At 38.2% G+C, this 18,262-nt stretch overlaps 1 protein-coding gene across 1 annotated transcript in view; it reads left to right on the top strand.

Moving 5' to 3' along the window:
- The window catches only part of LOC126177119 (39S ribosomal protein L52, mitochondrial), a 53,469-nt gene extending 50,424 nt beyond the window's left edge, over window positions 1-3,045 (top strand). The window contains exon 4 of the mRNA XM_049924389.1: window positions 2,778-3,045. Within this exon, the coding sequence (XP_049780346.1) occupies window positions 2,778-2,921 (144 nt within the window). The 3' untranslated portion in view covers window positions 2,922-3,045. The remainder of the gene's footprint in view (window positions 1-2,777) is intronic.
- Window positions 3,046-18,262: the final 15,217 nt, after the last annotated feature.

Genomic DNA, 18,262 nt, shown 5'->3' with positions numbered 1-18,262 from the left:
CCAGTGATGAATTCTTGTTGTGCACTAACCTATATGGCTATCACTGGTGAATATAGCACAACTTGGGGGAAAGGTTCCATTCCTCTTGTTTTGGAGGGGCATAGCTTTATAATTTCTGCTGTCATAGTGTGGGAAGTCATCAGACTTCAGGTCATAGCTGCAAATGATAGAGGGAGTTCTGATGACACAATGGTGTGTTGTGGACATCCTATGTCTTCATGTGTTACCTCTCGTGATGCAGTTGTGTTGCCATTTTTCAACTCACATTGCTTGTTCACACATGGCACATATTTCTATGGATTGTTTGTGTGGTTTTGAAATACTCCCATGGCCAGCGAGGTCCACAATACCAGCATTTGAGACTAGCTCAGACACCAATTCTGTCCCAGTGCCAGTATTTAGGATATTAAGGACCGGTTACGTGGATGTGGGTGAGATTGCTTCAGGAGAGGATACAATGGCTTTGTAAAACCCTTTCCAACCAAATCAGTGCATGCATTGAGGTCATAGAGGGAGCAACATCATACTGATAAGTGGACTTACGGTGCCAAGTTTTTTGTAATTACATAAATGACTTTGCATACTTTTTCAGTCCGTAAAGTTTTGTTTTGTTTTCTCCTCCCCTTCTGGATGCTTCACTTTTTTTGTCAGTCGATGTATGCAAAAATTGCAGTACCAATGAGAAGGATACACTGATGGAAATGATTGTTATATCACTTATTAAATACATGACGGCACACAAATTACTAGGGTTGTGTTTACAGGCTGCAGTTAATTCTGCACTCTCACAAGACACAATACAAGCAACATATTTCATAGTAATAACAGTTGAGGAAGGGACTTTGTAGACTGGTTAATATAGAATGAGAGCTTGAGCTCCAGATGTGGGATTAAAACTAGTTCATAGTGAGGTGTGTTGCACCATCAAGTGAGATAGTCATTCATGAAGTTTGCGTGACAGTGCCACCAATGCTGCCATTTCTTTTGCTTCAGGATCACTGAGCTGTCTATCTGTTGACATACCAAGGGTTAAAGAAATTTACATGATATTTAACTTTGTGAATTTGATACAGTGTGAAGCAGCAACATACTTCAATCAGTGATTTTAAAAGAAGTGGCATTTAGTCAAAGACGACAGTGACAGTGACATACAAATTGTCGACTAACCAAATCACAGAGGCATCCAGTGGATTGTGGGTCAGCTGAGAGGCAGACCAGGTTGATGGCGATAGCTGTCATACTTCAGAAAATGCTTACACATTCTGCCCCAAATGTTACTACATATTTTGCTGCTGAAACATTCCATGTCGGGCACCTTGAATGAGAAGCGGTACCTCTGACTCTAAAAGCTGCCTGTTGTTGTTGTTGTTGTTGTTGTTGTTGTTGTTGTTGACATTCATACCTCTACACCTACACTCCACTAGCCACCCTGAACGGCATGTAGCAATTGCTGTTCCAGTTGCCCTCAGTACATAGGTGTTGAGATCACAAGTTATGTCGTATACTATCCCAAACCATCACAATGGCATTTGTCCTCTATGTTACTCAACAACTGAGGCTTCTGTGTTACATTCATCACTGTAGCACTATTAGAAATATTAGTTCCTTCCTTGAGGAGGAGAATGGTATAGGTTCGGTAAGATTAAAAGGAAGGGTAGGTCAATTCGACCCACATGGGATCTGTTTCATTTTGAGACGTGAATGACCTGCCCTTCTACATTTACATCAATACTCTGCAATCCACCATATGGTGCATGGTGGAAGGTAGCCAATAACACTACTAGTCATTTCCTTTCCTCTTCCACTCGAAAATAGAATGAGGGAAAAATGACTATCTACATGCCTCTAATTAGCCTCTCATCTTCGTGGTCCTTATGTGCAATGCATGTTGGAGACAGTAGAATCCTTCTGCAGTCAGCTTCAAGTGCAAAAAGAATGTCACCTTCCCTCCACAGTTTCCCATTAGAGTTCCCGAAGCATCTGTCTAACACTTGCATGTTGTTCAAGCCAACTGGCAACAAATTCAGCAGCCCGCCTCTGAACTGTGTCTTCCTTTAGTCTGACCTGATTCAGATCCCAAAAACTTGAGCAGTACTCAAGAATAGGTCGCACTAGTGTCCTGTATGCAATTTCCTTTATAGATGAACCACACTTTCCCAGAATTGTCACAATGAACTGAAGTTGACCATTCGTCTTCCCTACCAAAATCCTTAGATGCTCATTCCATTTCACGTCATGTGACAATGTTATGCCCATATATTTAAATGATGTGACTGTGTCCTATTAATCATCCCTGACTTGTACCTCTTCCCATCCCAAGGGAAAAACTAATAGTTCCAAAAGTTAGGAGAGTTTTATGTATGCTTATATATACACATTTGTAGAACTAAATATTTCACCCCCTGTAGGTAGGTAATGGCCATCAAGTCTATCTCATATTTTTATAGATTCTCAAGTGAATTTTCCTTTTGATACAGTATACATACTTACCAATCTTTTTGCTAGTTTTTCTGTTTTAGATTTGAAACATTTTTATCGTTTCTGTTCAGGTAAGAAGATGATTTGTATTGCAGAGGGATAATGTATTGTTTACAGTAAATAGAAATAATTAATGCACAAGCATATCATGCAAACACTACCGGGGCTATTCTGGACAAGAATTTGTTTATTGTGTTGTTACATTGTCTGTTGTTTCTCACATCTTACTAACAATTTTGCCTTAACTCTTCACTGAAAAGGATGAGTGTTACTGCACTTTTGATGTTTTCGCTTTTCAGGAAAAAATTGTGAAGCTGACCCAAGAAATGGATTTTGCTGTCGAACGTCATGAAAGATTGAAGAGGGAGGAGGAAGAATATAGGAAAAATATTATAAACAGTAAACTCAAACCAAAGGGCAATCTCCTAAAGTTAGAAAAGTGATTATTTTGCTGTCCATTGTCACTTCTCTCTTATTGTTAAACCTGTTACCTAGATTAATAGTGCAGAATTTGTATCTGACATGTAATTATTTGTAATATAGTAAAGTGATATTTTACAGGAATAAGCTGGTCTTTTTTTTCCAACTTAAAATAGACCATCCTAAATAATTTTTATTGTAAAGTGGCTCCTGCTTCAGTTTTTGTGATTGTCTTCTGAAAATTAATTTAATATCATTTATTAAAGTCAGTGGAGGAAGTAGTCTGTCTGGCTCTGTGGCTTAAGCAGTTGCATTTATTTGGGATTTGGAAGGATTCTGATCAGGATCAAACTAGGTAGTCAGATGCTGAAGGAACCTTCAGTAAGCCCTTTTTCAGTTTAGTTTTCTGTAGATATGAAGAATGCTGTCATAGACCATGATTGTGATTCCCATGAATATCGGTTTCTTTTTAATTTACTGATTATGATAAAGGGGTACAAAGATTTAAGGGTTTCAGAAGTTTCACCAAGACAGTTGAGAAATAGGATGTACTTGCCAATAGGCTGCTAGTGACATCAGATGCTTATAATTACTGTGTAAATGAGATGAAGTAATTATTGGATTCCATGGAACTGATGGAATAATCTTCATAATCCTTGTCTTGAGATAATGTTCAGAAACTGTAAAGTCGAAAACAGCAATAAGTATATTTTCAATTGCACTGCTGTTTTTAAAATTTATATATTCTTGTAATCAATGATTTATGGCTAATTAAAACTAACTAAAATTTCAATCAGTCAATATTACTCTCATCTGGTATAACTTGAGGGACACCCACAACCACCTTCTCCTACATAGTAATGACACCCTTGTGATGATATGCAGATATCAAGAGATGGTGCAATGGGGAGTCGACAGAGAATGTCACATGGAAGCAAATTTGAAATAGTATCAAGAATATTTGTGTATACATTTCAGTTATAAATTGATACAAGTTTTGTTGTTACAGCCAGCACTCAGTGGTAAATATGTTGGTAATGTATCTATTGTGCAGAATGAAAGAGAGTCAATGTTTAACAAATTAAGCCAAGGAACCAATGTTCAGAACCTGTGCAGGCTCCCAGCATCTTTCTCAGGTACTGAACATTAATTGACATAAGTTTTAATTATAATTTCAGTTCAGCAGGAACTGGTGAGCAGTGTAAGCCAAAGCTGTGGGGCCATGGAACAAATAATTCACAGAAAGCTTATTAGAACATTTTAAAGCAAAATAGTGGGTTATAAAAAGATAAAAAACACAATGAAGATTACCAGTAGTGTACACAATCAATTTTTCAGATATGAAGAAAGCAAAAGAAATGTTTTCAAGTGGAACAATGCAGCTATTAAAGAGAAGGTGAGAGTTTCTAGCAAACAGTAAGATGATAGAATATGCTGAATGAAACAAAACTGGATGCGAGAAGACACAATAAAAATTTGTCAAGAGAATAACTGCAAACAATTATGGTATGAAGAAAACAAAATAGAAGTTTGTTTTGGGTAGACACACATTTCATCAATTAAGATTCCAGGTGAAAAAATAACAACAGAGATAAAATTATGCAATCCTCAGTGGCTGACAGTGTTGTAGGTTCCTTGCCCAGTCCACATATCTATATGGAGAAAAAGTCAGAGATGTTTGGTGTTATAATTAGTTATAAGTACAACACAACCAATAGACTGAATACAGTTTTATTCCATTGAAGCATTAACTACTTGAATACAGTATTTAAGTAACATTCAGAAGGAGCTAATTACATACAAAAAGAACTGTAACACCACACACACACACACACACACACACACACACACACACACACACACAGACAGACAGACAGAATGTGAGGTGCCCTCTGGTACCTTGGCCACAGCTAGCTCTTGCAGAGAATGCCTTCATAAGCGTGTCACATGGACCCATCCACTGATGTAAGAGTGTCCGTCAACATAGTGGCTTTGCACTTGTCACACAGCTCTCACCATTCTCTGGAGCCTTCTGTATGTTCAATTGATACTAAGGTAATTGACCTTGCCTGTGTTTACACTTTTCAATTCGAATTGGTCCTTGAACTGTTTGCTTGTGCTTACAGTGACTTTCACTATGCTCTGAACTTTGCTTCTGGCTCATTGTTTACTTTGTGAAGTCCACTGTCATCAGCCACAAGAACTGTCTGATTTTTCCACCAGTCACCGCATCACTGCCAGTGTTTGTGATCATAAATTGTGTTCTGCCTATGCCAGATAGGATAGAAGAGTGGTGACAAGGATTTTCTTACTTTGCAACAATCCAATGTGATGCATAGATCCTGAGTTTCCAAAGTTGTGGCAGCAGCAGCAGCAGCTGTAGAAAGAATTCCAGCAGCAGCAGCAACAACTACTACGGCAGCAGTGACAGAAGGACTTGCTGTTCCAACTACCTGCAGCTACAGCATCATCATCTCCCCCTCAGCCATTTGCTTGCTTTGATGAGGAAAACGAGCATTGTGAGATCTATTGACATAGTTCTGTTATTCTCTACATGGTTCATCACATAGCTGACCAAGAATTTCAGAGTGCATTCTTATTGCCTTTTTGTAATAAATTGTTTGAAGTTTGTGCAAAAACTACACTCACTATTAGACCCCAGTTGTTTTGAGCTTTTCAGATGTTTGTGGTTTTATGACAGTCACCAAACCCATGTAGTCACAACTAGGCTCAAATTTAATCAATTTGTTAAGCAACCATTTACAGCGTAGGCTGCTTACTTGTAAGGCTTACCAACCAAGTGTGATTTTTCCTATAAACAGTATGGTGCATTGTATGTTGAATCATTAATCTGTGATGTTATTATACATCCATTTCCTGATGGAGCAGTTACTGCAAATGCTTTAGTCGTCTGATCCAACCCTTAGCAGCAGCAGCAGCAGCAGCAGCAGTAGCAGTAGAATGACCAATGGATGGCAACCAATCAATGTCTTCATCTGATTCGGCATGTACCCAATTGTTCGGTAGTGCAGGGAAGTAGGATTCAGTAGTTAGAGCAGTAGTTCCAAATCCACCACCCTCATTGTTGGTAGATGCTAACAAACAGAAGCACTTTGTTTGCTGTTGATTTGTCTCAAAGCAAGTGGAAGCTTGATGACGTAAAATGGACAGTTTTTCCTTTTGTGGGGTCAGATCGTAGTCCTAGATAAGTATAAAAATATAGCTTGACAACTAACCCAGCTGAGAATAGATTCTTGGATGGCAACTAACATTTTTGGCTTTACTGTTTTTATGCATTTTGATTACCAAATTCAAGACTAAGTCAGTCTAGTTTCAACCATGTTCTGTTCAAAGAACTTGATATCTTGTATCCCCAGTTGTGTTAATTATTTAAATGACTTGCTAACTACTGGGCTAATGTAGGAGTAGCACCTGCAAAATCTGGCGACATTTGAGTGACTTCAGGCCCATGGGCTGTATTGTTCCCATAATAAATGTAGTTTCTTTGCAAATTGTAAAGTGTCTAGGACATATATTAAGCAAAGAAGGGCACAAGAGCTCACAGAATCATGTGAACTCAATCAATAGCTTACTAACTGCCAAGAAACTTAAAGAGCTATGGTCTTTCCTAGGCAAAACTAATTGTTATGTGGAATTCATTCACAATATGGCGTGGATCAACTACCTGCTAAATCAGATGCATGAAAAAGCTCTATGGTCAAAGGCATGCCAAAAAGCTTTCTTGAAACTTAAAAAGTGCCTGTCCCATGTTTAGAAGGGGCAACCCGTGTAAATGCTTACTGCTAGCTATTGATGCCTCAGATTGCAGCATTGGTGCAATGCTCTCCCATAAGCATGCCAATGGCACAGAACAGCTCATTGCATTTGCATCTAAAACATCAAACACAGCACAGCAAAATTAATTGCAAATAGAGAAAGAGATATTGGCTGTCATATCAAGAAATTTCAAGTACATCTCTACGGTATTAAGTTTCACCTGATCAACTTTGACAAGCCCCTCATTTCGATATTCAGTCCACACTTGAAACTTTCCAGTAAGAAAGTGCAGCAATTGCAATGGTAGGCATTGTTCCTTAGTAATTATAACAATGAGATCCATTATAGGCCCATCATACAGCACTAAAATGTGGACAGAGTTTCCTTCTTGCTCCTATGGTCCAGATGCAGAGTTTGACAGCCGCAGAGTGCTGTATTTTGCCTTAGACATCAATCAGTGACACACCTGCACCTGCCTAAGGGTGCAGCTCCAACATTGTACACATTTTTTGACACCAGCTTAATGCCATTGATGGTGTCCTGTTGTTAGCCATGACTGAATCTGAATGCCGGGTAGTAATTCTGCCTATACACCATCCCACACGTTGAAGCTGCTCCACATGCACACTGAGGAATGTGCGGAATGGAGGCAATAGAGTGATGTCTTGTGTACTGGCCACTGTAGAACACACTCTGGAACTGCTAGGCCTGCTTCCACAGTCAGCCAGCCTGGTGCGGCATTTCAGTCTTTGACCACACCCTGACCAAGAGTACGTTATTTAGCTGCATGATTATGAGGAGCTAGTTGTTGATGCCAATTCTGGATTTTCATATGTGGCAGAAGTGGCTATTACCACCACAGTAGCATCTATCTGTGCCCTCACCATTACATTTGCAATAAAGGGGCCACCTTCCACCCTAGTTTCCAACAATTGCCCTCAGGTCATGACGTCACCATTTCAGGATTTTTGTAAATGCAACATTATTGAGCACATGATTACTGCCCCTTTCCATCCAGTATCTAATTCAGAAACCAGACTGATGGTAAGGACCTTCAAAATGCAGGTGCACAAGCTAATGATAACTGACTATGCGAAAGCGCTCACCGGTTTCTCACAACCTGCCTTTCCATCCCAGTAAATGCATATAGTTTGGCCAAGATTTTGCATGACCACAGACCACACACCTCATCAACCTGCTGCACCCAACCCGACAGACCCACTGAACGTGCACACAGCCTTATTACTACCTGGGTCTTACGTATGAGCTCACACTGTTGATTGAAACACTGAGTGGACACAAGGCACCATTGCTGGCAATAGAAGGTGGTAGGTGCTAGAGGCCAGGGGCATGTAGTCAGGCATTGATGTCAGCTCCAGCTGCAACAACATACAGTGCCACCCTTGGTCAACAGTCAACTGATGCAATCACACCAGGGAGAAGCCTGCCCAACAACCTGCCTGCCACCACTACAACATCTGCCCTCGTTTTAGACACCAACAGATCAATAGTGACCAGTGATGGATGCCGATAGAGGTGGAGCCACTTCCATCCCCTGTACCATGTCCGGCTTCTAATGGTCGCCTGGTCGTAGATATTGCTAATTGCTATAATCGCACTATTTCACTCCCATTTACGGAGCTTGTTAGCACTTGATGTTAGGTTGGCGCCATTAAAATGCATTGTGTTGTGGTAATTGCTGCTACTTGCTGGATCGCTGCTGTGTCTCGATGCTGATGCTGGCTCTAAATCTGGTTGTCTAGGGTTAAAAACATGAGGTCCCGTGTTTTTTATGTGCTTTTGATGATAAAGAACGAGTGAAACCAACAAATATGTAAACTTCAAATATTTATTACTCTGGTGGCCATCTTAATTCCACTGTCCACCAAAGACCATGACTCAACACAAAGTAGTACTTCCGTTACATGTTCTTTGCATTGTTTATCCACCTCAAACAATAACACACAAACACACTTTACCAAAGTGACATTCCGACTGCCTCTCGACCCTTCTTGCTGCTCGTATTTATAACTTTGTCAAAGAACTACTAAAAAGAGATATAGTTTGTAAGTCACATGTACATCTGTTATCATAATTTGTGCAGAAAAGTTATTAATTTGCATCGAGTGACATAATTTAACATGTTATTAAAATGACAGACAGATTTGTTGACTTGACAGAATAATTCTTTGTTACAAAAAGGCCGTTTTTTGGAAGTTTGTCAATTGACTTCTCTAATTTGCATAAATAAGTAAATAACATGAATTATTAAGAATTACATTGGTTTTCGTCTAAAATAGGATTGATTTCGTGAATACAGAGTGAAACCGCTCCTAGTGAACAAATAGGTTTCACTGGGTGATTTTTATTTAAGGAGATCCAAAATACCTAAGTTGGCCACTATTTTTCGTACTTCATATTAATTATTTAAGATGAACTTAGTGTTTTTACATGATGACATTTGCTGTATCAGTGATCAAGTGATATTAACTTTTGTGTGGGTCAGTTACTCAGTATAATTTAATGGGTTGACTGTTTATGGAGACATGTTATGCAATCATTGTTAACATACACAATACCTTTGCTATAATCATAAATACTAGTTAAACTGGTTGAATTTGGAGGGTATCGCATACTGCGGTACAGTAAAGCCTTTAATATGTTCCCTTACAATACCCCCCTCGGGTAATATCATTTACAGAATGTTAATGATATTAGCCGACTAGGACAAATGTGTCAAATGGTTTCAAATGGTTAAAATTTGGAAAAGTACTACTTTAATAATTTTTTTTGTTTTACTATGCATAATGTGTATGTATGCAATGACCGTTACACCGTTTCAAAATGACTTTTTCCTGCAAATATTTTAGTTGTGTTGTTTCAAATGCACTTTGTGTTATGGCTCTCAGTATGACAGCATAATAAAATATTTAGTAATATATGAAAGTAAAAAAAAAACTATTAATCTTTGCTCCCAGTGAGCCACATGGAAAATGATCAAAAACAGACACAAATATATCACATGCGATTTTAAGATATATAAAAAATATATGTAAATTATTTCAAAGTCAGTCCTCATTGAGTCACAGATTAATCAAGATAATAGAAGGAACATAAATATATTACATAGATGGACAGGTCATATGTCCATAGGAAAATATTGCAACTGTCTGCTCTTTTTGAGCCACATAAAAGAAATGAAAACAAAGAACATAATTATACGTATGGACATGATATATAAACACAAACACTAGAGTAGTCACATGTATGAGTATAATATGCCTCTGCAAAAAAAAAAAAAGAAGAGTTTTTTAAACATTGTCTCCCATTGAGACACAGTCAAGATAGTACAAGAACATTTGAATACCAAAATTGGACACTTAAATTGGTCACAACATAACACAAACATCAAACTTGGTGAACATCTGATTAGCTGTAGAAAATTGCACACAAATCTTATGCCTAAGAAAAGAATAGTAACAAAATGATGGGTCTTGCACAACAATTTTTACATTGTCTTTTATTTGGTGCAAGTATGTCCCATATTCAACAATACAAAAGGAAAGTAATAAATGTTTGTCACCTTCTTGCCCGTTGCAAGTAAGGAAGATGTCTCAAAATTTAATATTCAATAGTGACAATATAAAAACATTCTCTCAGAGATCTGGATCTTGTCCATGGTCTGTAGGATGAGTGGTAGTTGCTATTTGACACACCCAGTAAAAATCTTTGCTGATAACATGCTTTATGGAAAATGGGTAAGTAACTGTATTCAAACAGGGAAATGTGCTTAATCATGTTTATATGGTTTCAATTCAGTGATGTTTCTTAATCCAAATATCCTTCTTGATCTGGGAAAGATAAGTCTATACACATTAGGATGTGGGCTTTCTTTTATTTCAAATGGACAAATGTCAATGTTTACTTTAACATATGGACAACCTAGCTCAACATCTTTGTCTATTTCAGTATTTTCAAACAATAGATCATTTTCAATTTCTTTAGTTCCTAAGTCTAATGTCTCTTTCCTACACTTAAGACACATCCCTCTCTGTTTGCAAAGCATTGACATTTAAACATAAACCTTTGTTTTCATCTGTTCCTTTTAACACTGTGTTGTCACTTAACAAACTACTGTTTTCACCCCCTTTTTTATAAAGTCCACTACGGATTCTTGTCCACCATGTAGGATACAAGGTTGCACTTACCTTTGCTAATTCTTTCCAAAAGGCATCTTTGTTTATACAGTTTCCATAGTTGTTCCACAAAACTTCTAAAAACTTTTCCCCTTTTTCTTGAAAACACACATTTACATTCCATCCCTTTATATTTTCTTTAATATTATTATTACCATTCTCATAGATTACTGTTTCATAGTTCCCAATCGGCAATAGCTTGTCCTCAGATACACATTCCCTAGTCTGCATTTCACTTAAATTAACCTCATTATTACCCATGTTTGTCACATCACTTACCTTTATCACATAATCACTTTTCAATTCTACAAATACTTTTATTTCTTCCTCCACACTCTCATCAATAACATCACTTCATTTAGGATCATTATTTAAATGTCCCTCTATTACTTCTTTCTTCTCCTCCACAACAACCCCATCTTCAGTTTCCCCCCTATGTATCTGAATCTCAGCAATTGAGTCTTTGGCTCCATTAAACACTTCGTCATCCCCCTTCTTATCAAATAAACCCCCCAAAATAGATTCTATTTGTGGTGTGTCTGACTTGTTATTAACACCAGTATCTTTTTCAGCCCAACTATGGAACTCTGCAATACCTTCAACTTCTGCACTGTCACTAACTACCTGTGCTTGAACACTATTTTTATTAACTGTATCACTTTTACTCATAGTATCCCAAAACCTTTTATTAAATTCTAATTTATTCATTCTAACAACATCAGTATTTTCATGGTACTTACTCTTTACATTGTATCTTCTCCTTCTCCAGTTTCGGTTATGTGTTGTCCTGTCATAATATTGTCTAGCCCCAAAACTACGGACATCTAGTGGGACTGTCCACCGTTTCCCGGCTGGTTCCCTCGGTCTGTCCGTTTGTAGTTGTCATTTTGTTCACTCGTTTCAACAAACCCCCTTCTATCATGTTCTCTTCCCCAATACCTATTTCTATCATTCCTGTTATCTCTCCTCCATCCTCCCTCCTGTGTATTGTTTCTGAAATCATTTTCATATCTCCTATCTCCCCTATTTGGAGCATTATTTCCAGAATTTTCAAAGTCTCTCCTCCCATAATAATCTCTATTTACATTCCTGTTCCACCCCCCATACTGGTTGTTGCCAGAGCCAAAACTTTGGTTATTTTCTCTTTCCAAGGCCCTATCTAATCTATCTACAAATTTCAGGAACTCTTCCATTGAATCGTCTGGTCCATGGACCAATTCCCACTGCAGTCTCTCTGGTAACCTTCTTTTTAAAACATCAATTTGTGTCATAATATCAAAAGAGTTATTCAAATGAGCAAGTTTTTTCAATTGATCTCTGCAAAATTTTTGCATTCCCCCTACTTTCCCTCTATACACTGGTCCATTTAGAAATTCTGACTTTAATCTGGCTTGTATGGATTGTGACTAAAATTTGCAAATAAACTTAGCTTCAAACTCTTCAAAAGTATTCCAAGAATCATTATTCTCATTTGCCCAGGATAGGGCCTCCCCTTCTAGAAACCGTTTTACTAACTTAATTTTTATGTTATCTGACATTCCTACAACAAACATATCCTTCCATTGGTGAATAAAGTCAATAGGGTGCAGATTTTCACCAGGAAAGCATTTCACTTGGATGTGCCCATACATTGTATTTTGATTGTAAAACATTTGTTTTGACATCAATGCATCTTCCAATTGTGAATATTAAGTGTGTATATTTTCTACTTTTGTATCTACATTAGTGGTATACAGGTTGTATTCTTGTTTAAGGTTTTCTGATGTTTTGTCTATTTTCTGATCTAATCTTTCAACTTCAGTATCTACTCTGTTGTAGATGACAGCAATGCTGTCTGTGTTAGCTTGTATGTTTTCATTTAAACTTTCAACTTTAACTTGAAATTCTTTTCTGAAGTGTATCAACTGTTCGCTAGTGTTCTTACTGAGGGTAGTTTTAATTTCCTCACACTTCTCATTGAGATGAGTACTTAATAGATCAAAATCCAAACTTAACTTATCGAGTCTATCTGTGTTTTCTTTAAGTTTCAAACTTACTTGTTCACTTGATTGTTTAAAATCCAAACGTACTTGTTCACTTGATTGTTTAAAATCCAAATGTACTTGTTCACTTGATTGTTTAAAATCCAAACTTACTTGTTCACTGGATTGTTTAAGTTGCGAGCTTATTTGAGTTGCAAACCCTGCTAGCCACTCTGTTAAGTTTAATTGTTCACCATCCCCTGGTTCAATTCTTACATTTCCTACGATCTCATCACTCTCAGGTAGAGACATGTTAACTATTAATTATTTTAAATGACAACAACAAAATACCTTGCTTTATGTAGCTATGCTATGATGTCGTGATCGGTGTTCTTGCTGGCTTTCTTCACTTCTATTCGGTTTTATCGAAGCTGAAGTCTTGATTGATGAATTCCATTGACATAATCCAGACATTAGTCTTCCGAGCGGTGTGATGATGGTTTTTGGTAGTTGCACAAACACAATTTATTTATTTTTGACATATTTTCACTGTTGCCACACTACACAAATAAACTTTTTTGGAATGCTAAGCACTTACGAAATTTATCGCAGCACTATTATCATCAATGCACTTAAAGATCCCGGCTGAGCCCCCACTTTTGTGATGGTCGCCTGGTCGTAGATATTGCTAATTGCTATAATCGCACTATTTCACTCCCATTTACGGAGCTTGTTAGCACTTGATGTTAGGTTGGCGCCATTAAAATGCATTGTGTTGTGGTAATCGCTGCTACTTGCTGGATCGCTGCTGTGTCTCGATGCTGATGCTGGCTCTAAATCTGGTTGTCTAGGGTTAAAAACATGAGGTCCCGTGTTTTTTATGTGCTTTTGATGATAAAGAACGAGTGAAACCAACAAATATGTAAACTTCAAATATTTATTACTCTGGTGGCCATCTTAATTCCACTGTCCACCAAAGACCATGACTCAACACAAAGTAGTACTTCCGTTATATGTTCTTTGCATTGTTTATCCACCTCAAACAATAACACACAAACACACTTTACCAAAGTGACATTCCGACTGCCTCTCGACCCTTCTTGCTGCTCGTATTTATAACATTGTCAAAGAACTACTAAAAAGAGATATAGTTTATAAGTCACATGTACATCTGTTATCATAATTTGTGCAGAAAAGTTATTAATTTGCATCGAATGACATAATTTAACATGTTATTAAAATGACAGACAGATTTGTTGACTTGACAGAATAATTCTTTGTTACAAAAAGGCCGTTTTTTGGAAGTTTGTCAATTGACTTCTCTAATTTGCATAAATAAGTAAATAACATGAATTATTAAGAATTACATCGTGAATACAGAGTGAAACCGCTCCTAGTGAACAAATAGGTTTCACTGGGTGATTTTTATTTAAGGAGATCCAAAATACCTAAGTTGGCCACTATTTTTCGTACTTCATATTAATTATTTAAGATGAACTTAGTGTTTTTACATGATGACATTTGCTGTATCAGTGATCAAGTGATATTAACTTTTGTGTGGGTCAGTTACTCAGTATAATTTAATGGGTTGACTGTTTATGGAGACATGTTATGCAATCATTGTTAACATACACAATACCTTTGCTATAATCATAAATACTCGTTAAATTGGTTGAATTTGGAGGGTATCGCATACTGCGGTACAGTAAAGCCTTTAATATGTTCCGTTACAGGCTTCCACCAACACCAGAGACTCCTTCACTAAAGCATCAGTGGAGGTTGAGCATTCTCAGGCTGAGGTGCTCTTAGAGGCCAAACTATATTCCCCATCTGAACTGTGGCTGGCACAAGCTCCCCCTGCAGGCAGGGCAAAACAGTTACCTAGAAACTGTCGATGGCTGCCAACTCCACAGACAGTTACACCAGCCATCCCAGCCTTTATGTGACAAAGAAATACCATAGGAGTCTTTGGAAGGGATTCCAGCATCCCTCTTTCCATCCTCAACGAAGTTGGAAAGAGTGAGGCCATTTCTGGGTCTATTTGCCAATTAAAAGGGGAAGGGGTTTCGTATCTGACAGTGATTTCAATTTCCCACACAGCCCTGGTATCAATATGGAGGAAAGATCAGAGATACTCCGGTTACATACTGTGAGTGCAGCTTGCTTCCACAGAGGGCATCCTGAGCACCATGGACATGTCCACTGAAGTGACTTATGTCCATAAGTACTGCGGTCCTGCACTTGTCTGGAAGTTGCTTTTCTGAGAAGCCTTTGATGCACACTATTGATAGTGGAGTGCTGATTTTTTGCTGTTTTTATGTGTATTGACTTGGATAGCTCCTTCCACTGTTTGTGCACACTTATGATAATTTTGACTACATTCTGGACTTTGCTTCTGGCTAGCCATTTACGTCATTAACTCCATCGCCATCAACCACAGGAACTGCTTGCTTTTTTCCAGCAGCCTCTGTTCAAGTGAACACAAACAATGTTCTGCCTATACTGAGTAGGATAGAAAATGCTCTTTCAAGATTTCTTAAAATGTTTACACAGTTCAAGAGATAAAATACGCACAGGTAATAATTAAATAATGTGAGGGACATTTCATAAATAATGCACCCATTGGTATTACTGTGGATTGTTTAATGCAACAACAATGAAAATTACATCAGATGTTGTTGGGAGCTTGAGGAAGAAGCACGTGTTTTTGTTTTTTGACTGTGACCCTAACATAAAATTGGTGAGAGATAGAAATGTACATTACAGGGGTCTCGAGTACTGCGACTTTTGAAGACCAGAGCTCATAAACCAAGGAAACTTTATGTGGCAAAAACTCCACAGAAATCCACACTGCAATAAGTGAAGCGCAGTGGTTAGCACACTGGACTCGCATTCGGGAGGACGACAGTTCAATCCCGCGTCCGGCCATCCTGATTTAGGTTTTCCGTGATTTCCCTAAATCGTTCCAGGCAAATGCTGGGATGGTTCCTTTGAAAGGGCACGGCCGACTTCCTTCCCCATCCTTCCCTAATCCGATGAGACCGATGACCTCGCTGTTTCGTCTCTTCCCCCAAACAACCCAACCCAACCCATTAAGTGAAGTTTGTGGTGAGTTTACAGTGGACCATAGTACAGTTTCATGTTGGGTTAATAGTTTTCATGATAGTCATATGAGCATAGATGATAATCCAAGACCTAGAAGGCCAAAAACATCAACAGATGATTGAAGTGTGAAACTTGTGGCAGATGCTCTTGAAGAAGGTCACACTGCACCTTGTGAGGAACTCTCTGAGGCTATGGGAATACCCAAACAACAGTATTCCATAATCTGAGAAACAATGTGAAGAAGAGAGAAATTTCTGTGAGATGGGTCCCAAGCTGTTTGATTGTTGAAGAGAAGCAGAAACACCTGGACATTGCAACCTTGCTCAGACAACAATTCAACTGTGAAAGTCAAGGATTCTTGTAGTGAATTGTTGCTGCTGAAGAAATGTGGCTTAGAGACTTTGAACCAGAGTTTAAATCACAGGCAGATGAGTGGAGAGCTTCAGATTCTCCAAGTCCAAAAAAATTTTGACACACTCAATCAAAGCTCAAGCAAATGATGATGTTTACTTATGATCACCAAGGAATCATCATGAGAGATAGTCCCATGTGGAACAAGTGCCACAGCACTTCATGCAAAACCTGCACAGAAAAATCCACAAAACCTGACCTCAATTGCTGGGGACTGGGCCACTCATTCTCCACCAAAATGTTTGCCCACATATTGGCAATGTTGGTGCACAAAAACTCTGTGAATACGGATGTGAAGTGTTGCTGTATCCTCCCTACTGCCCGGAAATGAGTCCACCAGACTTTTACTTGTTCCCAAAGTTGAAAAAAACCTGTGTGTGGACGTCAATATCTTTCTCTGGAAGAACTTTCTACCACCGTTACCTGACCCATTTGACAGGTGAACAGAAAAGGTTCCGAAATGTTGGGATTCAGTCTTAGAGAAGCAGGGAGGCTATGTCTAAGGACTGTAGAGAGATACTGGAAAAAAACATGTAAGTAAAAAAAATATTGTGCACTATTTGTGAAATGACACTTATACATATCTGTTGCTGGTGGTTTTCTACTCATTCTAAGTGTTTGAGACAGGAGATCATGGCTGCCTGGAGGCTGCAATATGAGTTTGCTTTCATTTGACACTATTTTTTATAGCATTGATATCAACAGGCCAGACTTAATTGTGTCTTACTGGCTAATTATGGTGAGCCATTGTAGACATTTGGCCTGAATCACCAAACATTTTAAGCATTTGTATATCTGTCTTTATAATTACCATTGTCTATGAACTTCACCAAGTCCATCTTAAACATTTAAGATATGTTTCTAAGCTGCTGTGTGGGTATATTGTATGTACTGTTTTGTGCCACACAACAAAAACGTGGAAAAAGTGAGAGAAGAGTAAATAACCAGAATGTTTCTGAGGTGTCCACGCCCCCGTGGTGCATTTAAAAGAAAACTGAGATTAGAAATCATTGACAGTAGCAAAAGCAATGATATTTTAGACAATGCCAAAGCTCCTTTCTTACAATGTATCTTTTTCTCTTTGTGGTGGTGAAGTTAAACTTTATGAAGATGTGGGAGCAAGCAAAGCTGTGGTGTATAAATTAATGTATTAACTTTCAAAAAGTGAAAAATAATTTCATACTTCATCAAAAAATTCAGGTAATGAGATCTGTAAGACTATTGTGGCACTCTTCGATGACATTAAAGGAACTATAAAGGTGCAAATGCTGGTTTAAGTGATCTGGAGTCTGTTGAATTTACCAAGCCCTTCTTCTTGACAAAACAACTATGAAAAAACCTTAGGAGATTGTGTGAGTAGTGTAGCTGAAGAGTTCATGGTTACTTCTTCCTCAGAATCTGTGCAACTGAATTATGGTGATACAAATATCAGAACACTTCTGGTGTTCCCAAAAAACTTTGGCTTTAGCACTGAAGTTAATGCAAGTACAATCATATTGCCACACCATAACTTTTGGATTTTGAAGTTCTTAGTAAGTATGTCAAGATTATACAGCGAACCATAGAACACACCCCTTCATGACAAGGAGAGTATAAAAGATCATTGTGGGAGGGGTGGAAATTTGGAAGTAAGAGTGGCAGTTAATGTTTTTCAATGTTCCGAGAAGACGAGAGAGTCATATGCATGATGGACATAACAAGGCAATCATTGCAGTGCAGAACAGCAAACCATATGATGTTCCTACGAAAAGGCTTCCACAAAACTATCTGATGGCGAGGCAATAAAACATCGTGGAAGGCTAATGGGTAAGGCAACTGATGTCTTAGAGGAGTATTATTGGTAGGCTGGTACAGCAAACTGTGATAATTTAGAGAATATGAAAAGAGCTATGTGGAGCAATTTCCTTCATTGCA

This window comes from Schistocerca cancellata, chromosome 3 (genome assembly GCF_023864275.1).
Source record: "Schistocerca cancellata isolate TAMUIC-IGC-003103 chromosome 3, iqSchCanc2.1, whole genome shotgun sequence".
In the NCBI taxonomy this organism is placed as follows: Eukaryota; Metazoa; Arthropoda; class Insecta; order Orthoptera; family Acrididae; genus Schistocerca; species Schistocerca cancellata.
This window is presented reverse-complemented; position numbering and strand designations above follow the sequence as displayed.